Below are 22,823 nucleotides of genomic sequence, written 5' to 3'. Positions count from 1 at the left end.
TTCCAAAGATCGATGTACAATATTGCCGGGTATTGTATCTAGGTACTATTTCAACTCTTAGGTTTAACTATTTAATTATTCGATGTTATTGATAAAAACCGGGACCAAAGGCTTAACGTGTTCTCCGAGGCATTGAGAAATTAAAAAGGCCTCCAAATTCCTTCACCCATCTAAGTAGATACTTGGATCAACGTTTCTTAACAATCGTTGCTTAGTATCAGAGAGATTATTTGGTTTTGTAAATTTTATTGAAAGTCATAGGAGTCGTTGTTTTCTAAATATATAATGTTAATTACCTTTCCTCATCCGATTCATTGCTTTTTTCAGACATAAACATTAGACAAGAAAAATTTATTGGAAAAATATTTTTGCACTCAATCGGTAAACGGCCGAAATTAATAATATAATTAATCTAATCTTTATCGATAAGTAACTAAGCAACGTTGTTAATTTTTGATAAATAGCAACGTTGCTAAGTAACCTATTGACAGTTACACAGAATTTTCGACCGTAAGGCGATAACTTAGGCCTCCTCTATTCGAGGTCCGGGGCTTGACCCCAGGCACTCACTAACTTTTCGGAGATAATTGCGTTTTGTGCAATTGAATATAAACCGGCAAAGCCGTGCCGCTGAGCGATTAAGCGTTCCAGAACGATGCCGTGTAGAACCAAAGGGGTATGTATGGGTTTAATGAAAACTACCATAGCGCTTCCAGGATAGCCCGCTTACATCTTAGACTGTAAAGGCGGTGCGGCGCTGGTAAGGCTCATAACTATAGTGATTTTTATTTGTTTACACCAGAGACAATTTATTACAAATTATTATCGGTGCGGCTCCGGCTCCATATACAGAAAGTAATGCAATTTACTTACTTTTCGATCCCCATGCGCTTGCGCCGAACAATGTGCAAGATCCTGCCGGCTGTGAACAGGCGCGCCGAGGAAAACCGCCGCGCGAACACGTTCCTCGACACTAGCGCCGCCTCCTAAACACCACACATGTATTATAACAATTTATTGTACATGTACGACAAGCCCTAATCCATAATGGCAGGCCCTGGCCCCGAAATATATATAGGCTTAAAGACCACCAAAATGCCCCGTGCTTCACCCGGTTAAGGAAGCCATGCCTCGAGGCTCATACTCCCGTTTGCCCATACAGGACAAACGGAGAAGACCCGCACTGCTGTTACCATATATGTATACTGGACAGTGGACTCTACTGTCCCAAGGCAGATGCCAAACAGTACAAAAACAGTACCTAGTCATAGAACTATGAACTATTAATAAATAGTTCTATGACAAGGTATTTCGGAACGTATTTTCACTAGCTCCGACTCCCATCATCCAAGTTCTCTCCGTCATCCGTGAGAGTATCTCGAATGTGCCTCGGATTCAAATCGGACGTTAGACGTAGATATGTCAAAGATGTCCACTGAATAGCTTGGATTGGATCGAGATCGGATTAGTGCGTAAGCAATATCCCAGTTTTTTTATATCAGTATTTTTACAAGTGCGTTACCGCTCTAGAGTGAAATATCCGTATCAATTATCTACCTACTTAATTATCATGAAAGTAAAGCAAATAAAAACTTTTTAGAAATAGAACAAACGGCAGCACTATATAGAACATATCTTGCAGTAAAACACAAAAATACATTGCTAATTATTATTAAAGGTAGGGCACTCCCAGACACAATTTGATTTTAGTAATTTCCTCCTATTAAATGCCAGCACACTTACAGTTAGATAAAAGCGTGGCTTATAATATAACATTAAAAATAACAGTTCACCCACACGTAATAAATAACACACAATGATTAAAGGTTTTTTATTGTTTAAAAATTTTACCACAATGTACAGAACCAGGTACCTAGGCTAGGTATAATAACAATTGAAAATTTTATTAAATAAAAGTGTCAATTGTCTTTGTTCGAAAAGCGCTGGCCGCTTCTCTTACCTTAGTGCCCTTAACGATATCATCCGGAAATCTCTTGCCACCGCCCATGTGCCAGCTCTGCTAGAACCTATTGGCTTGGCGAGCAGCGGTGGCAAGAGATCTGATGGTATGACAGTCGTTCTTGGAAGACGGACAGGTCGCTTGTTTGGGATGCAACATGTGCACACACATTAGCTGCATCCCACGATGTTGCGGTATTCACTGTCGCTGTGGATAGCGAAAAATTCCACGCGATATTTCAATGGGCATTTGTACCTATGTACCTACAGCCGCGGCTATTCAAAACGCGCCTTAACCTCAAGTTTTCATTACCAACAGCGGCAATGCATAACGCATACTAAATCTGAACAGGCCTTTATACTTCGTCAGACAGAACACGTGTTTAGCGCGCATAAAGGCGTCAATAACGTAACGTAGTAACGTTGCGTAATTTGGACGTCAAACAGGTTAGACGCTTAAACGTATACGTACCTACCTATCATCGTTATTAAACAGACACACAAGAACGCCGAGCATACCAAACAAATCTGAATATTTTCAACGCGGCGCGTTCTAACGTCGAATCAGAGCGTCGTCGCGCGCTTTATGTAACAGGCTCAAACTTGAATAGTAGGTACCAAGCAACGCTATAACACGGCGCTAGTACGCGACGTTATTACGTCTTGGCGCGCGCTAAGACCTTGTCCAGAAAGAACTATACGCCGTAAATCATCTCGCGCGAATTTATGTGTGCATCGGATTACACCCACAAGCATCATGTGAGTAAACTCTCGACTAGTGCATCATAGACACGAATCGAGATACCAGAAACTCCTTGCATCATCCAGTTTACACGTGAAGTTTAGAGTGAGGGCAGGTCTATGAGCGAGGGCTGTAAATCCTGAATGGAATCCGTTCCTGGACGCATCGTACGCGCGTATACGTGCGAATTGATTTGCGGCGAATTCGCTTCTCCAGGATAAGGGCTAAGTTCTGTTTGACGAAGGTAATAAGCTTGTGTAATATACGTTAGTGTCACTCACGACAACGATGAACACACAATGAATTCGAAGATGCGGTGATTCCCAAGCGGACGGCACACGGCACACGAAACCTGGTAAAAAGGCTCAACTGACAGCACTCACGGTGGAGACGCCCTGCACGAGCAGCGCGTCCGAGTCGTCGGAGTTGTTCGCCTCCAGGTCCTCGGGCCGCCGCCACGTCGACTCCAGGTCGCGCGCCGGCACGCCGAACAGCGCGTAGCCGAAGCCGTTCAGCATTATCCGGTACTGTAACAAATGTGGGCAGAACTTCCAAATTTTATTCATGGAAATCACTGTGAAGTTTGAAGTTTTTTGTCTTGTAATTTTTATGCATAATAGTTTTTGATTTATCGTGCAAAATGTATCTATCCTATGTATTTATCGTAAAAAATAGCCGAGTTCGGAACCCTCAGTGCGCGAGTCTAACTCTCACTTGGCCGGGTTTTTCAAAATAAATACTTACACCATAGTTCGTATGTTTATTTATTTATTTTTCATGTACCAAAATTGTAGTTACAAAGTTATGATAAATTAAGCTATGTACAACGGAAATGCTTATCTCTAAACAGAGATTTCTTCCAGCTTCCCCGTTTAGTAGAGTAGTTTAGTAGAGTTCTAGAGTGAAGATACAAAATTCACTTTACGTGAAGTGCACTTCTTTTTAGAAAAATACAAAATGGTTTGAACAAAATTTTGTGGTACAAATTACACCGCGAGTGCTGCAAAATTTTGAATATCCGTGTGCGTACACAAGAACTGGCTTTACATGGGTTGCATTTCGACCGCAATATTGAAGTTTGCAGAAGCGGTGACAGCCTACTGGTTAAGACGTCCGCCTCCAATTCTATTCGGGTTTGTTCCGGCCATGCACCTCTAACTTTTCGAAGCTATGTGCGTTTTAAACAATTACATATCACTTGCTTTAATGACGAAGGAAAACATCGTGAGAAAAGTAAAGTAAGTAATTACATCTTTGTGGGATCTTATCCTTTTTACGTAAGGTTCGTTGATTGTAGACGGATTGTGGTTAGGTCACCACTAGATCTTACCTTAGGTAGTTTGGTAGCATGTATAGTCTGTATGACTTTAGTTCGCAGGTTCTCTATACTGTGCACGCTGAGTCGCATCACCAGGTCGTCGCCCACGCCGATTGACAGCACAAAACTTTCCGTAAACCGGGCTGCTTCGCGGCTTATAAGGCCCGCTGGAATGAGACGATAGGAAATTCAATTAAGATCTACAATGGTACTAAATAACTACTAATGTGTAGATAAACGCTAAAACAACGTTAGTAATGCATTGGTTTTTGAGAGCGCGAAATCATCACTAACCATATTATATCACTACCGCATTTGTAAAATTCGAAAGTGTTTGTTTGTTGGTATGTCCTTATTGCAACGGAACAATGGATTGACGTAATTTTTTGCATGGTATAGTTGAAGACTTGGAGAGTAATATGGGCTACTTATTCCGTAAATCCAAAAGTTCCCACAGGGTTTTTGAAAACCTAAATCCACTTCAAGCCGCGGGTATCAGCTAGTTCTTGAATACAACACACACACACACACACACACAAACACACACACACAAACACACACACACACACACACACACACACACACACACACACACACACAAACACGCTGTCAAGACTGCAAGAAGCTGTGTGAGTGCTGTTGACTCTGTTATACTTTTTATAAGAAAATTGTGCTTTTTACCTGGTGTTGAAAACGCAAACACTTTTAGATGAGGATATTTTGGCCTTAATTTTAGCGCCACTAATACTGCCACTCCTGCACCGAGGCTGTGTCCTAAAAGCAAAAAATACTTTTCAAAATAAATGTTTAGCATAATGTCCGCTATTGCTTTTACAAGATAAGAACTTACTGAATCGATTTCAGTTAGATATCTATAAAGACTAAACTAGATTCTGTGAGCCCATATGTTTGGCTCTTGTAAGCCAAAATTGGCACAGAATGGTCATTTGACTTAGAAAAAATAAAAAGAGTTTTTATTCAAATTTAAACTTTTACAAGTACTTTTGAATCATTAAAAGAATCCATTGGTTTGGATTGCCTTTCCTATCGAGAAGATCAGCAAGAAACTCGGCGATTGCTCTTTTCAAATATTCAATTTACAATAATATTGTAAAAGTAGATAATTGCTGGAGTGAATCAAAACCACGCTTTTTGAAGAACCATACTTTTTGTACAGTGATTGTGTTAAATACCTGTTAGTATAAGATCATAATGAGGGAACTGCTGGAAAGTTCTGTCAAGTACCGGCATAAGCCGCCTCAGCATTTTGGCGGCGCCCATGGACATGCCTTTATGCGCTGCTGTGTCTTCTGGTAAACCTGTCACAATTAAGGTAGATGAATAATGCAAATAAACATAAACAAATGATATTTAATTAAGTACTCAATGATATTTTAGTATAATATAGACGACTAATTAAAACACTTTCGTAGAGCGCTATCTCCTCTACTCTCGTACGTTTTGTATCTTGTCCTACTCGTCACCGAACACGAATTTTATGAAAAGGTACACCATGCCTGTGCTATTATAATAATATCATTGTGATTGTTTATAAGCAATTTTCTACATATTTTAATTTTTCAGAATGGCCTTAGTTAGAGGAGTGATATCCAGGGCCGTAAAATATTAAAAAGAAATTGTAATTGTGCTAGCGTGGACAGCAAAGATTCGAAAAAGTTACCATCTGCTTCAAATTTTTCCGACCCGGCCGTGAAATCCGTGAATATGTCTCTCAACGATATTGATCCCCGAACTGCCACCACTATGCTCTCGCGATCGTGATCCGCTATCACGCAAAACGGTAACTGAAACAATAAAATTGCATAATTATACAGTGGGGTTTTTTTTAACTGGGACACAACGGGGAACTCCAAAACCATCGGAAATACAGGGAACTGTCTTAGGAACCATTAGGTCTTTTTTGTAAAACCTATTTAACTAGGTCTTTTTTTGTCAAGCATGTCAATAAAAATAATTGAAATGGACTATTTTTTTAATGCTAATAGGCTCAGTTTCATGTAAGGGTCATTACATTCTCCTTATTGAAAACTGTTACATATAGTTGAGAGCTCTGTGCCGATAGTTCTGTTATCGCAGGATTTCAAGAACATCCGGATGCAGTGCATTACTATCAGCTATCAATATTTCCTCAATACAGAATCGCGAATATAATCACACTAATATGTGTGTGCGTGTGTGTGTGTGTGTGTGTGTATGTTTGTTACTCCTTCACGCAAAAACTACTGGACGGATTTGGCTGAAATTCGGAATGGAGATAGATAATATCCTGGATTAGCACATAGGCTACTTTTTATCCCGGAAAACCAAAGAGTTCCCACGGGATTTCGAAAAACCTAAATCCACGCGGACGAAGTCGCGGGCGTCAGCTAGTGAAATAATATTTGTAGTGCAATTAGGCCCCTATAATAGTAGGTAAAGGAAAGTGAATAATGAAATTACTTATGCCTGCGTCATTCAATTACTTTGTATGTAGCGACGTCACCATTTTCAGTTCTTAGTAACAATGCATTTGCAATTTGCATGTCTGTCTATTACTATATGTTGGAAATGTGTAGCTAGGTAGGTACGTAACTTTAATGTCATAATATATGACATTTATTAGATTTAAAATTAAAATGATTATAAAATTCAAGGTTGGGCCTGAATATCTAAAGTATTTAGTATCAAAACAAATAATAAAGTTTGTTTTTCAAAACAATGTTCATCAAATTACACAGGGTTAGAACTCGAGCAGCATGTTAGGTGAAAGGTTAGGTGTAAGGTTGGTAGTAGGTATGTACCTAATAATAAGTATACATTTTCTAGTAAAACAACAACTCCTTGAAGGTAATGGTCATTTTAGCTATATCTATCTAGTGAAGTAAACGAGAAAGCATTCATTCAGTAGATTAAATTTTAAGTGCCCTAACACACTGGGATGACAGGGCTACTTCTGGCGACCTACCGTAGCCAAATGAGGTTGGCAAATGAGTAGCACAAGAACACAACAGTAGCGAACACAAAGACGCCGGCGTCCGTCCTGCTGATTAGATGGCCACTGAGTAAGGGGCTACTTGGCGATGCTATGTGTCGTTAGGTCGCCAGAGTATCCAGTCTCCATGTAGGGACTGGTCGGTCGTGGCTACTCTTCCAAATTGGTGACGTCGCCAGACCGTAGCCAAGTGAGTTAACTGTCATATATTTCAATACAAGTTGTTTGGATACGTAGTCGGCGAGGTCGCCAAGCGTCCCAGTGTGTTAGCGCTCTAAAGCGAATCTCAAAGTACCTCAAAGACGCGGTTGTTGAATGATGCAAATATGATATCATCGGCGGAGAGCTTCGACATGTACTTGACTCCGGCGAAGTGACACAGGCAGCAATTGTCGTCTGTCACTATTGAGTTCTTTGGTCTGAAAGAAACGAACAGTGCTTTAGTTTACTCAGGAATCTAACATTGAATCGTCCCGGCTAAATATGTATAAAAAATCAATGATAAAAAAGCGTGGATTTAACTCGCTTCAGCAATGCGCGAGCTGCAATTGCTTATACAATATGGCATAATAATATTGTAAAATGACTATTTAAAAGTGCAACCGCCGAGTTTCTTGATGGTTCTTGTCGGTAGGAACGGCATACCGAAACATTGGTTAATTATTTTGACGATTCAAAAGCACTTGTAAAAAGTTATTTGAATAAAACTCTATCTTTCCATGAATTGTAGGTACCTAACTTGTTCGCGACTTTATCTGCGTGCTTTTAATGGGGCTGGCGTGCCGGACAGAAGTCCCATAAAGATAATAAATAAAAGATAGGCACCCTATCTTTTATTTATAATCTCAAATTTTACGACTCTATCTCTTCATATATACTTTTTTTAGTAACGGCTCTCAAATATTTTATGAGTGGTGCAAAATCTTCAAACAGCTTGAACATAAATGGTGAACGGTCGCTCTGCACCGTTCGCCATTTGTTATAAGTAATATATTACTTAGTAACATTTATATCGTCCGTTATAGACATTAAAAAATTAACGGCAACTCGACAAACGTCTCGAATTCAGCCCGACATGAGACAACATTGGGGCTAATTATCGTCTGTCCGTTAGAAACCCCTAGAGGTCATATTATTTTTGTCGAAAAGTGATCGCTTAGCACGCCCCGAAACGTAAAGACCAGGTAAATGCATAATTAAGCAAGATTTGGCCATAATGTTCAGAGAAATGCTGCAGACTTGATCTCTATGTCTGATGCTGCTGACGTTACTGGTTTTAATTTAGAGACTAGCGCTTGGCTGCAATCAGACCTGCTGGCATGTGGTGGCTGTTCGAATTAGAAACGAGGAAACAAATCGCTTTGTACGTGTCCATGAAATTTTGACTGCATACAGGTGCAGACTTCCATAATCAGTAAGTACTGAAAATGCCTCTCCTTCAACCTTCAATTAAAAGTTATCACCTTTAAGTAGGTAAAAGCATAGAAACTTACCTACAACAACAACAGGTCAAGTGTCGCGCCAGTTTGCAGAAACCAGTAAAACAGTGTCGGTACAAAACGTATGGCCACCCGTACGCGGCTATCGAAAGCCTGAGGTAGTGTAACGCGTCGTCCAGATTCATCCAAGGTGGTGTTTCTGAGAATACTTTGTTGACGTCAGTGGTGTAAATTGGCTCCTCGTCATTGAGCATCTGTATCCGTCGCATCTCCCTCGTCTCGCGCTTTTGACGCACGCGGAGGAGGACGCAGCCAGCTACCACGTCTGATGGAACTAGGTCTGTTGATCTGAATAAAGCGCTGAGTAGTGCTGTAAAAGAGGAGCACAGAGCTTGTTCAGTCTTCAAAACTTTAAAAATAAGGAGACAGGACAGATTTATCTGCCATACTTTGTCTAAAAAGCGTACTTATAACTGTAAAAAGTATTTTTTGAGTTATCGCCAAAAAACGATGGAATTTTCAATACGAATGTTTCTAAAAATAAATGCTGCGTAAGACCAAACCTAACCATAATCCTAGGTACCTACCTACGATATTTTTAGAAACATCAGTTTTTGAAAATTTTAAAGTTTATCTAGCCGCTTTTCTGAAATAGCATTATTTTAGTTTCAGCATTAAAATCTACTGCTTAGTTGTAAATGTCCCTAAGCAGTACACATATTATTTACTTGTCCCGACAAAATCGGTTCAACCGTTTCGAACAAAAAATTCAAAACAGTTGTTTGGGTGTCGTTATCGTACGAAATGGCAGTTATTTCGAAATAGACAGAAACTTAAAATTCAATTTTCTTACCAGCAACCTGCTGAAAGGCCTCCTTCCCATGTTCATCTCTCTTTAACCAGCAGAAGGCCCACCTGAACCTTCTTGACCATAAGCCAGTCACTTTTCTATGGTGTCGGACCTGGTTTGGTGTGTCCTGCATATCGCCATAATTGACTGAGCCTAGCGGATCGAACACCATGAACAAACCGAACACGGTCAGGGCTAGTTGGACCCAATTGAATAGGACTATACCTGAAATTATGAGAAAGTAGATAAGTATAATCTAAAATTGTATCATTTTATACACAAGGTCTCTTCGTACTTAAAAATACATGCTCAACTCTTGAGTGGGTTTTTTTTAGCAAACTCATGTAGGTACGAGTACTTTGGTTTATGATGAACTAGCTGATACCCGCGACTTCGTTCGCGTGGATGTAGGTTTTTTAAAATTCCCGTGAGAACTCTTTGATTTTCCGGGATAAAAAGTAGCCTATGTGCTAATCCAGGGTATAATCTATCTCCATTCTAAATTTCAGCCCAATCCGTCCAGTAGTTTTTGCGTGAAGAAGTAACAAACATACATACACACACACACACACACACACACACACACACACACACACACACACACACACACACATACAAACTTTTTCCTTTATAATATTAGTGTGATAGGTATACCTCGCAAAATGATTAACTATGCTAAATATTTGCTCGTCGACGGTATACCTATTTGAACAGGGACCCAGTCTTACAAAATAGTACCTACCTTTGCAATTCGAAGTCAATTGAATCGAAAAATGATACCACAATATCAATAAGATTCTTATGATATTTTAATCATTTTAGAGATGTTTAAAAATTATTTCAAATAAAATATAGTTAAAGGAAAGGTTGCAAATAATACTTACTTTGTATAACAATACTAGAAAACTTATCCTTTACAGTACACTCTATGACTTCACAGAACATCCACATGGTCCCCATTACATTCAACCCAACTTCGGGCAACACTAAAAATACTCTGAAACAAAAGATAATTGAGAATGAGAAGAAGGTATTTTTCTATCATAATATTATAATGTTATATATTAAAATCTAGTAGAACTTAAGACGTTGTTAGCATCCGCACTTGGCCCGCGTGGTGAACTATGGTCAAACCCTTCTTATTCTCAGAGGAGACCCGTGCTCAGTAGTGAGCCGGCCATGGGTTAATGATGATGATAATGTTATCATCAAACAAGTCAAGATGAGGATTCTTTATGGTTCTGAATTATACGTGCCAAAGCGAAGTATAAAGTTCTGGTACAAACGTCATCTTATGATATTTGTTGTGCTCGTATGATACTTAGTTTCACAAGGCAAAACAGTAAAGCCATCAAACACTTAATAACAGAAGTAATCGGTCTCGGTAGATGAAGTGACGCTCGTGCGCGACCTTTTACAAAAAGGGTAGATTAGAATAAAGGAAGAGTGCGATCGCGATAACGTAGCCGTTATGGGCGCCAAAAGAACAAGGGCGTTTATCAGATTTGTGCTTTCCGTAGATTTATATCTCAGTTATGGAGCTTGACAGCTTTTTAATCTATACTTATATTATAAAGAGCTGAATTTTGTAGTATTTAGGAGGTAGGTAATCACCGGTACAAAAAATTTCGATCATTCCGAATATCCTTTCATTAATTATTATCATACAACTATTTTAAATCTGACTCACAAAAGGACGCTGCGTCTCGACTCCAATCCACTCCGAATGTATACGTCGGATGAGGTTTAATTTAACCGGCGATCGGAAAGAGAGGACCGGGCATAATATAGAATAACTATATTACTTACTATTCCTAGTCTATTCCTATTCTTTATCCTTTATTTATTTATTTTAGAACATTTTTTTCTTTCTCTTTTAGTTATTTGTTTTAATTTTATATACTTACTTACATTATGTGTATTTACTTTATTTTATTAGTACACCCCTTCCACTTTCTTTAATTTTTATCATCTCCTCACCCTAAGGTTGCCTGGAAGAGATCGATCGCTATTTTAGCGATAAGGCCGCCTTTTGTACAGGAATCCATTTTGTTATAATTTCATATACTTATTTAAAATTTTATCTTGGTGTAGGTACAATAAAGAATATTTTATTTTACTTTACTTACTTAAGTAACAATAAAGGTGAGACGAGCTTTCTGACGTCGGTCTCTGTGATGGTGCCTCTTGCGGACTGTTGCGCCAGCGCCGCTAGCAGCAGCATCAGGCAGGCTTGCAGCGTCAGCGTGCCGCACAGGTACAGCCGCACGAAGGAGCCGCCGTGCCAGCCCTCCGTCTGGCACTGCCATGTTATAGGATACAGGACCTCCACTACCAGGGCGATAAGGACTAGCCTGGAAACAAAGTTAGCCTGAAATAAAAGGTATCGATAAATCTAATAAATTGTGCATTCGTGAACCAGGGATATTGAAAACGAAATCAAAAAAAAATCTTTTCAAAATCGAAATCGTAAAAAAAAAGTTTCTACAAACATGCGTCTATTTCTAGATGACTTTTATGCTTGCATCATCAGAGTTGAGGAATTGGAACTTGGAGTTCAATCATGAAGTCGATGCTTATATGTTAACTCACTATCAACAGTTCCTGAATCTCCATAACTTATGCGCGCAGTAATCCTGCAGCTTCAGGATCAACGATTTGGATTCACAATTATTAATGGGACCACCTCGCAAAGCTTCTTTTTATTGAATCAAAAAATATTTGTATCGGTCCAGAAACCTCAGAGAAAATGGTGTGAACCTAGTACCTACACGTTTTTCTACATATAGATAGAGAAATAAAATCGGTCAAGTGCGAGTCGGACTCGCGCATGAAGGGTTATGTTATGTACCATCGTTCATGAAGTTTTAAATTTTATTTTTTTTCATTTTCATGGTGTTCATTTAAAATTTCTTGTTTGTGTTTCTTGCGACAATAGAAAGACATATTCTGTGAAAATTTTATCTCTATACTTATTCACGAGAAACAGCCCAGTGATAGACAGACAGACGGACGGACAGCGGAGTCTTAGTAATAGGGTCTCGCTGGCACCCTTCGGGTACGGAACCCTAGAAACGGGCTGAATTGAGAACCCCCTTTTGGAAGTCGGTTAAAAATAGGCAGGGCAGCTGGTAAAGCGCAACTGCAGCAACAGCGGGGCTTGATGCGTTCTCTGCAGTTTAAACGCCTTTATATGCGTAATCTATACTAATATTATAATAATGCGAAAGTCTGTCTGTTTGTCTGTCTGCTAGCTTTTCACGACCCAACAGTTTGACCGATTTTAATAAAATTTGGTACAGAGTTAGCTTACATCCCGGGGAAGGACATGTGCTATTTTTTATGAACGGTCCCACGAGTTTTTAAAAATCTAAATCCACGCTGACGAAGTCGCGGGCATCATCTAGTAAGTATAATATAATATTAATTATGATTATTACATCGATGGCCTTTATGTACAGTTTCTTGCTCAGATTACCGTTGTAAGTATTAGGTAGGTACCTACAACTTCTCGGAGGATTTAATAATTATATACATAGTAACACGGGTAAAGGTCCTCTGCGAAGGTCTGATTGTAAACAAATTAACTATTCAATTAATCTGTTATGTCAATTTAAATATCAATTAACCTAAATTTACCTACGAGCAGCGAAGGATTTCTTATTTTATTTGTATGGTTTTTTTAGAATAATAACTAAATTCGAGAAATAGAATCCAAAATATGGGAACTAAGTAGGTATAAAACACATTCAACAACATTCGGTATAAAACACATTCAACAACATTCGGTATAAAACACATTCAACATTTTCAAGTTTATTTAATTGGTCTGGTTTTAGCTTTGACAAATGAGGGTTTATCTCATAAAGTATTCATTTCCGTATACGAGTATGTTTAACAAAAGTCAAGAAATAGAATCAAAAATGGAGAACTTTTTCATATTCTCCAAGGGTAGTTATGGTAGGTATTTACTCGTTATATATCTGCACTCTGCAACTATCAGATGTGGAAAAGAAATTTATTTCTTACTTAAAATTTGTTTCATTCTCTATATTTTATTCAATATTCTATAAGCAGCACTTAATCAGATTTAAATGAAACTTTAGTTAACGTAGCCAAGCAAAAAGAAGGAGCAGTGGAGGTTGAATGTAGGTAATTAGTAATTACTAATTACTCATATCACTGGTAGAAAGACTACTAAATAGGTAAGTAGCTACCTAGTTAGAATTTATTGCTGATCCTTTACCACGTCAAATAAAGTAGTATTTATCAGTTAGCATTTAAAAATAAGTGGTACACAATCATGTTCCATTATGTCAAGTGAATGCTGAATTGAATAATAAGCACGAGATGTCCCAAACTAATGAAATGTCCGGTCGGGGTTAAGTGACCGCGCACCAGCGCATAATGGCAATCAAAACGATTCCGCGACAATTCAAAAGCCATTATGAAGCAATCAGACGCCGGGGCCGAAGGTTGAAGTATAACGACCAGCCCATGACTTCTCTCTTATAATCTGTGGCTTAGAGCGGCGCGGCTGAAACAACTTAGTCATTTGAGCAGCCCCAAGCTGAGTAGTACAGGCTTGAGGTTGCTGAAATAGATACAGAATAATATGCTCCTCTAAACTAGCGCGTGAGAAAAACCGATAAAAATATGTGGATCCTCCTCGTGGTTGATCTTAGGTACGCACTTCTAGCTTTCCGGAGCTATACTTATGTGCTTTTAAAGCAATTAATTATGATTATTAATTGTGTGAAGGAAACATCGTAAGGAGGATAATGTGCTCAAAGGTGTATGGTATGCCAATCCGCACTTGGCCAGTGTGGTAGATGATATACTATAACTCCTCTGAGAAAGAGATGGGATTGGCCATAGTCGACCACGCTGGACATGTGCGGGTTGGCAGGCATCACATACTTTTGAAACATTATGGAGAACTCTCAGGCATGCAGGTTCCTCACAAAGTTTTCCTTTGCCTGAAAACGCACATCTAAAAAGTTGATAGGTACATGCCTGGAATTGAACCCAGGACCTCCGAATAGGTTATCACAACTTCTAACTTTTCTAAAATTTTGGATGTATCATGAAAACGTCGTCAATACTTAATTACAATTATGATTAGAGAACTTTCACTAAAAACATAGACACTTTTAGTCGCTGCCATAAGTAACAGAGCTTTACGAGCACCCTCTGTTGAATGTGACAATTACTGTAGGCCTAAAACCTTGAGTTGGACAACTAAACTAGGCTACTTCGCAGTAACTTCACTTGCAAAACAAGGTTAAAATCATAACCAAGATATTTCCTAACTATATTTAGTACTTGCTTCATAATTTGTATGAGGTATATTCTGAGTCAGAAATACAACGCCCATATGCGTTTCTGATTTGCATAACTAAACAATAGGTACCTCTGGTACCTAGGAGGTATCTACATTGCACAAACGTGTAGTGACAGATTACTTGGCAACTAATTTTGATGAGAAGGAGAAATATGAATCTTCGTCATCGTAGTCATATATCATTATGGCGTTGCGCGCCTATCGAAGTATAGCAAACAAATAAAGTGCGAGAAATAAGATGCGCGACGGTATGCAACTATAGGTAGCAGCAGTAATCAGGACTCGAAACGCGTATGAGAATTATACCTGGCCACCGAGTTTCTTGCTAATAATAATTCTTCTCGGTAGGAAGGGGATTCTGAATTAGTGCAGTGGTACTTGGTAGATTCACTTTGTTTTAAAAATTCCATCATACGAGTACGTTAGCCCTTGACTCAATCTCACCTGGTGGTAAGTGATGATGGAAGCGGACTAACTTGGAAAGTGTATGGCAGTTTTTAGGAAACCCATACCTACCCTTTCTATCGGTTTCTACACGGCATCGTACCGGAACGCTAAATTGTTTAGCGGTAGGGCTTTGCCATTAGGCTTGTAAGGTAACTAGCTGCGGCTGTTGTAGTCTGCTACTATGTAGACTAGACCAGAGAAAATTTAGAATTTATAAATTCCCAAATTGTCCTTACCGAATTCAACCCGGGGACCTTTCACTTATAAGACCACAGTAATACCACTGGACCAGTAAAATCATCGATCACTTGTAGATTCAAAAGCACTTACTTAGTGTTTTTCTATCTACCACCTGGTTCAGAATTTTAACTTTCATAAACCTTTAGAACTCTTGTAAAAGTTTTTTTGAATTAAAAAATCGTTCTATTCCTATAATTCAATACGAGGATCTGTATGAACACTGCTACCATACCTATAGAGAAAGCAGTAGGTACAATTTCTAAACCGACGCATTGGATTTGTCCAAGCCTTTACAATACATGAAAATATTTTAGGCATTCACTTTGTCCAATAATATTTTTATGTGAAATCGCAATACATGAAAACATTGTAGATAGATAAACCATAAATTGTTCTACCAAGGACCATTGAATATAAGCATATTTTTGGCATCATGTAATGTTATTTGCTTACGTATTGTAACATTATGAAATATCACAATAGAATCGGAAAACCTTTGGAGCTCTGTTTTGTCAGATCCAATATTTTATGACGACTCATAAATCGCAATACCTCGATAACATACTTAGGTATAACTTTTTATTAATGCTCACGTCATAAATATTTCTTATTAATACGAAAATAATATGAATTATGAAAAGTCGGTTTTGAATAAATCTAGCGGGTTGTTAATAAACTTCGAAGAGATAACTAATCAATCAAACAAAACCTCAAAATCTTAGGCAAGGAATTAAAAAGTTTAAAGCAAGTGCTATTTAATTGCTTAAAACGCACATGACTACGAAAAGTTAGAGGTGCGCGCTGAGGACCGAACCACGGACCCCCTGACTGCCCTATGAGGCCGAAGCGACGTCGTAACCACTAGGCTATCATTTATGATATCCATACTTCCATACTAATATTATAAATTCGAAAAAGTGTCTGTCTGTCTGCTACCTTTTCACGGCCCAATAATTTAACCGATTCTGACGAAATTTGGTACAGGGTTAGCTTATATCCCGGGGACGGACATAGGCTACTTTTTATCCCGTAAAATCCAAGTGTTCCCACGGGATTCCTAAAAACCCATCCGCTTAACCGATTTGTATGTTTGGTACCGAGGTACCTAGCTTGCATCCGTGTAATTGACATAGGCATTTTAGCAAACAGTTCCCACGGGATCTTTAAAAACCTCGCGGACGAAGTCGCGGGCATCCTCTAGTTTACAATAAAACAAATCACTTACCAGACGAATCGGAATAGAAGTTCGAATATACTCGGAAATACGAGATCGTCCGAGGCGGCCAGCCATTTACGCCCCAGGAGCCGGAGCGCCGGCATCCTGCAACAAAAGAAAACGTATTTTTAACCGACTTCCAAAAAAGGAGGAGGTTCTGAATTCGTCGGAATCTTTTTTTTTTTTTTATGTATGTTCCCCGATTACTCAAAGACCCCTGGACCGATTTGGAAAATTTTTTTTTTGTTTGAAAGGGTATACTGTGCAGGTGGTCCCATATCAATTTGGTGAAGATCTGATGAATATCTTCGGAGACGGAGAACAGAACTCCTCAATGGATAAGAGCAAATTGCTCGCGATCAGTGTAATAGCTTAGTAAACAGTAGGGTTTTAACTGGGCATAGCATATTATAGTACAGTGGGGCCACTAAAAAGTGTGAAATAAAAAATTTTCAAAAGAAAAATAAAACCGACTTCAAAAACCACAAACACTAAAAAGTACAAAATAATTTTTGTTTAGCTACACGTGTAATGTACCTAGGTATGAAGTCGGGCGAGCTTCACTCTTGGATTTCTAATTTTGTTTTAATATGCTCGCTCGACTTCATCAACATTACACGTGTAGCTAAACAAAAATTATTTTGTACTTTTTAGTGTTTGTGGTTTTTGAAGTCGGTTTTATTTTTCTTTTGAAATTTTTTTATTACATGCCGTTACCTACAGTAAAAATTACCATGACAGTGACAAATAAAAACGAGATAAACGGTAGATCGCTCATACGATACTACGGAAATTCCAGTTTCGTTGTGTAACTCAGCAAACAGCTCGTTTTGCAAGTCCGTGCAGTGATTTGCGCAAATGCTGAGTTGATTCCGAATTGCATTTATGGCTCTACACTGCATTTGCTTTGCTCTATCGTGGTGTATGTGGTTGATCTAGAAATGCTTAATTAACTCATTTTTAATGTACCTACGTTTTACTTGTTGCAAAAAATAGAACCTATTATGTAATAAGGTGTTGTAGACGTCTTGGAATTTCTTAAACTAAAACATTTTGTACAATGACCTCTACATCCAACTAATTTAATTCAATACTTTTGTCTATATCTATACGATTTCTTGTAGATTGCTATAGACAACCTGAATAAATCCTAAAGCCATCTACTTAGTAGTTACTACAATAAAATAAAAAATCCATAAATTCGCCGAGCGTTTTCATTGTTCAAGTGCAAGGCCGACGCTTTATCAATATTGATTCCGTAAAACTCGCTTATTACCTTGGTACCTATTACTCTCTCGTTTATGGTTTTATCCTCGATACATTGTAAGTACTTTTTTATAGAATAGAATAGAATAGAATAAAATTTATCATCAGAATCATGCAACTGAATACTGAGTGTGATTGTAATATGTAGCCATTATCTACAATAAATATAATATATTATATCATACTCTGAGCAATGATTATAAAAAAAAGATTCCGACGAATTGAGAACCTCCTCTTTTTTTTGAAGTCAGTTAACCTAACCCCCGAATAGGAGGGCGTAGTATTAGGCTCTCACCGGTTTTTCTGGTCATTCATTCAACTAATTCAGCAAAAATTCATGTGTTTTTTGATTGATTTACTTGGACGAAATATTTATAGGCACTGGGTATGAAATTTCGAGCCAGGAGCCCTGGGATCTGAACACGTGCCCCAGTAAACCACACCATTACTAACTACTCAAACAATTCATCCTAATTACCTAACGTGAAACATTCAGAGTTAATTTCATATAAGAGTTAAGAAAATTATAACAAGCTGTATTCCGCTTAGTCGTTTATGTATTGGTCCGGGTACCCTACTTAGTCTTAAAAGCTTTCGTGTGAAAATAACATGTGTCAGTAACATAATGGCGCTAAAAGAAAAGCGAAATAGCTTTCGTCGGTACTGCAATAAGCAAACGTCTGTGGTGCTATATTGTCGCATTCTCAAATCCGCCTTTGGTGTCCTACATTCTGTATCGAGTACACTGAACCCGGACGAATATTTTGGGAATCAGAATTCAGTCTTGTTTACCCACTAGGTATCTATATCCAATATTATGATCTTGCTCGGTCAGTAGGACTGTGTGGAGTAAATAACGCGTTTTATTTTAAACAATTGTATGAGTATTTATGCTTCCCAAACCAATTTCGCGGTGATATGAAAATATTTTAACGAACCTTGCGAGTTTATTATAGCTTGTGATTTATCACAGCGCGAATAAAATAACAGAAAATGAACAATTAACATTTTTTTACTTCGCGTTGTGCTAATTAGCACTCTATTGAGCAATCCTTACGTTAATTATTTTTGCCAGTTACGTATAATAACCCACATTTTCTACCGCTATGGGCAATAAAACAATCTATGTCAAAAATATATCAAAACAAGTGTAAATTAAAAATTTATAACACCCCCGACAAGTGAAGGTTACAGTAACTAGAAAAAAGCTGATAACTTTCGGTTTAAACTAACGGTCCATTAGTTTAGGAGCTACGATGCCACAGACAGATACACAGATACACACGCAAACTTATAACACCCCTCTTTTTGGGTCGGGGGTTAATAAAAAAATAACACCATACCAAAACATTATTTTTATTAATAAATAAATATCGATCCTTTACAAGCTTATTGCACATGCTAAGAACAGCTAAAATAAAACTAGTCAATCCTTCTAGGCAGAAAAATCTTGGTGTTTGGTTCGTCCAAATCCAATCCAATGTTTGTTCATCCAATTGATTTGAAACTTTGAAGGTACAGTTGTTGTTGATACTGTACTTGCATAGAGATTTCTGTAGCCATCAATGTACCTAAGTAGTACCTACAATATAAGGTTACAATTAAACGGAGTTAAATAGCTAGTCGATTAATTTAATAGAAACTTTATCTAAGTATTCTATAAAAAGCTTAATAGGTATTCATAAACTTATTAATAAATAATAATAAAATTCGTATTTATTTATATAGGCACAGCAAATTGTACAAAAAATTTGCTTCGGTTAGGTATTTAAAATTCAAATGGAATTTTCTCAAGTTCTTTTCAAAGGTATGATGTTTTCTATACCGAGAATGCCTAGCTAGATCCAGCAAAAGTTTTTTTATTCAAATAAGCTTTTAAAAGTAAGAACTTTTGAATCGTCAAATGTATCTACCACTGGTTTGGAATACCTTTCCTCCCGAGAAGAACAAGCAAGATATTTATATTGATTGCAAGAAAATTGTAAATGTAAGAATAACAAAATACTCAAATATGTACTTAATACGTGAGCACCCAGTCTTTTAACGAGTCTGACAGATGAAAGGAAATACTACAAAGAACAAAGTCGCTACAAAAAATTTTAAAGGTAGAACACAAAGTCACCTTAAGAGTCTGTCACTCAAAGAATATAATATCTACCTAGGTGTTAAAGCAAAAAATATAGGTATCTACTCAGATTTTGTGCCCTGTTTCATTGAGTATAAGCTTTCAAAGACAGTAAGTATGAAGCTAATTGATCAACACATCACCGGCTCACTACTAAGAACAGATCTAATCTCAAAATGAGGAAGATTTGGCCATAGTCCACCACGCTGCGGATCGGCAGACTTATACACCTTTGATAACATTATGGAGAACTCTCAGATATGCAGGTTTCCTCACGATGTTTTCCTTCACCGTTAAAGCAAGTTATATTTAATATCTCAAAACGCACGTAACACGGAAAGTTAGAAGTGCGTGCCCGGGATCGAACCCCCGACCTCCCAAATAGGAGGCGGACGTCTGAACCACTAGGCTATCACGCCCTTTTAGTTAATATTGTGGACGACCCCAGGGTACGTTCATTTTCGTACCCTGGGGTCGTGGAGCAAGGAAACCAGGATCCGTCATCCGATCTCATAGAGTACAAGTACAGGCGAAGGCTGATAGTTACCTCGGCTTGCAAATTAGTTTGTCCATTCATCGGGGTATCTAACACATTGTCTCGTTACAATGCAATTGGTTTGGATGATATATATTTGATTATGTATTTTTTTTTATAAAATAAATATATGAGTACTTGAGTAGGTATACGTACGAACGTCAGACGTACGAACGTACGTTTGAAGACTACAGGTGCCTGTAGTCTTCAAATAAAATGTTGTGAAGCCTTCAGTTCTTGTTGACCCAACGCGTATGGCAATTGCTGGCCAACGTGTACTTACGTTGGCCAGCACTTGCCAACGTAAGTAGGTACACGTTGGCAAGTGCGTACGGCGCCAATTTGACGTGAGCAAGAAAATTACACATTTTATTCGGCAAGCAAGCTAGTCATGACTGCACGTGGGAAATATACGTCAAGGGAAGAAGGAATGGTCTCCGCTACGTCGGAGCGCAGCGCAACCAATCTTAATCTTAGGTCAAGGGGTATTGTATAATATCACAGAACACTTAATAGTACCTTCTAGGTACAGAAGGTTCGCAAAGACGTTCAAATAAATTCAGCTTTCACAACGTTCGCTCGCATAATCTTTCTCACATAAGAGATAAGTGCCATCAAAGGGATGCGCCACCGTAGATATATTTCTCAGGTCACGTAACAAAATGATCCCGGCCTGATAATTTTATGTTCGCTTAGCACGTTAGGCCAACGAACGCAATGGGCTTAAGGTGAGAAAATAAATCCGTAGGGACCCAGCAAAACTCGTTAAGTCGGCGACACGAGGGCGGTAAGTAAATAAGGGGTTCAGATCGTTAACGCCCACTGCTACTCTTTACGCAATTTTAAAAGTGATTATATGATGACATTTGGATCTTGCAACATGGGGTTTAAACACTAAACTTTAAAGGAGATCATACACGACCGCAAGAGTCCACAAGGGGCACATTATTTGTAGGTGCCTTCAAGTCAATAGCCATCTTCTGGGCAAGCGCGCTCCATCTTAGGCGGCATCATCACATGCCAGCAGGTCTGATTGTATCCAAGCGCTAGTCTAAAAAACCCCTACTGAAAATGCGAGACATATCACCAGCCTCGGGCGCCGTAAAAAAGCATGAGTAGAGGAGTCGTGAGCGCCAACTTCTGCTGACTTCATCAGCATCTCTTCGATGTGGTTGACTCGATGACTGGTGCAATAATCGTTGCGACTGACGTCAGTTGAATCTGGTGGCTTGTGCGCCTTTTGCTGTTTGTCTTGAGATAGGCTAGGTATACGATCGCCTTTAGATCGTTACCGCAGGAACCACATTAAAATGATATAAATTCCACTCAGAAACACCAAGTAGGTAAATAATAAAATAACCAATAAAGCCTACCAATAATAAAGCCGCTATTACGTTCAATGACCGTAAAAACCCATTACTAAGAAATTCTTTTATATGTTTTGGAAAATAACGCTGCTCTACGTGGCTCTACCATGAATTTTATTAAGGCTTCATCACTAACAACTATGCATTGATCTGGTATGGTATCCATATGATAATAACTCATTGTGGATTGAAATGAAGTAAATCCATATTTTGTTTCTCAGGTCTTCAATCTTAAATACACAATCAACAATATATAAGTATATTTAATATATATACTTTATGTGCTTTATACAGTCAATTGCAGAGCTTTTAAGTGCGTGTTCACGATACACATCGCGGGCGCGTAGCGTTCGGTTGGATTCACTTGAACACTCAGGCACAAATAGATAATATGTAGTGTCATAGCTAACATTATACAGTGAGACAGCGCCCTTGAGATTTGCGAACGAGCCGGCTTTACCTATTCGAACGACTGTCCACTACTATGCAAAATAACTAAAGTTTTTTCCAGTGACTTCTACCGGTTGGTATAATCCCTCCTCTATCTCCTCCCTGTGACTATGCTGGATTGCTCTGTGTAGACGTCTCCGTCGACCGACTGTATGAAGTTTGTTTAAATTATGTTTGACCTGTGGTACAGTATAATTTGATCTTGTCGCAATCGCGCCCACTACGGCAGCCGTAAGTAAATATTTTTTTGAGCAAGCACTTCAGATCATCGAAAGAGAAATAGGTAGGAACTACTAAAACATTTCTTGGAATATCAGTACTCAGCAGGTATCTAATGAAATACCCACAAATAAAACCAAGAAATATTAAAAGCCTTATGACGTAATAAAAAGGGAAAATAGAATATGATGAAATTAAGCTGCGGGTAATAAATAAATACGCTAACGAGATGTTCGGGATATCCAGCAGTGACGTAAAGAGGGTGAACAAAACAAAAGTCGGGACAATGAGTTTTCCATTAATTTTGTTAAAAA

General features: G+C 38.4%; 1 protein-coding gene across 8 annotated transcripts in view; it reads right to left on the bottom strand.

Annotated features, from left to right (window-relative positions):
* LOC123880990 (diacylglycerol lipase-beta) overlaps positions 1-22,823 on the bottom strand; it is an 88,261-nt gene that overhangs the window by 4,794 nt on the left and 60,644 nt on the right. For 3 of the 8 annotated variants that reach the window (XR_006799387.1, XM_045929484.1, XM_045929483.1), the window contains exons 2-14: positions 16,557-16,652; positions 11,430-11,654; positions 10,185-10,297; positions 9,304-9,525; positions 8,505-8,820; positions 7,307-7,430; positions 5,701-5,824; positions 5,213-5,338; positions 4,701-4,793; positions 4,032-4,186; positions 3,076-3,228; positions 874-986; positions 297-317 (exon numbers count right to left, since the gene is read on the bottom strand). Coding sequence is in view for 7 of the 8 variants with exons in the window: in XM_045929484.1 (XP_045785440.1) it covers positions 297-317; positions 874-986; positions 3,076-3,228; positions 4,032-4,186; positions 4,701-4,793; positions 5,213-5,338; positions 5,701-5,824; positions 7,307-7,430; positions 8,505-8,820; positions 9,304-9,525; positions 10,185-10,297; positions 11,430-11,654; positions 16,557-16,651 (1,880 nt within the window). In the remaining variant the exon portion in view is untranslated. Of the gene's footprint in view, positions 1-296; positions 318-869; positions 987-2,440; positions 3,229-4,031; positions 4,187-4,700; positions 4,794-5,212; positions 5,339-5,700; positions 5,825-7,306; positions 7,431-8,504; positions 8,821-9,303; positions 9,526-10,184; positions 10,298-11,429; positions 11,655-16,556; positions 16,653-22,823 lie in introns of those variants that run through there. The other 5 variants (XM_045929485.1, XM_045929488.1, XM_045929486.1 and 2 more) reach the window with 5 other exon arrangements.

This window comes from Maniola jurtina, chromosome 3 (genome assembly GCF_905333055.1).
Source record: "Maniola jurtina chromosome 3, ilManJurt1.1, whole genome shotgun sequence".
NCBI classification, from domain to species: Eukaryota; Metazoa; Arthropoda; class Insecta; order Lepidoptera; family Nymphalidae; genus Maniola; species Maniola jurtina.
Note: the sequence above shows the minus strand (reverse complement) of the source record. Positions and strands in the feature narration are given on the sequence as shown.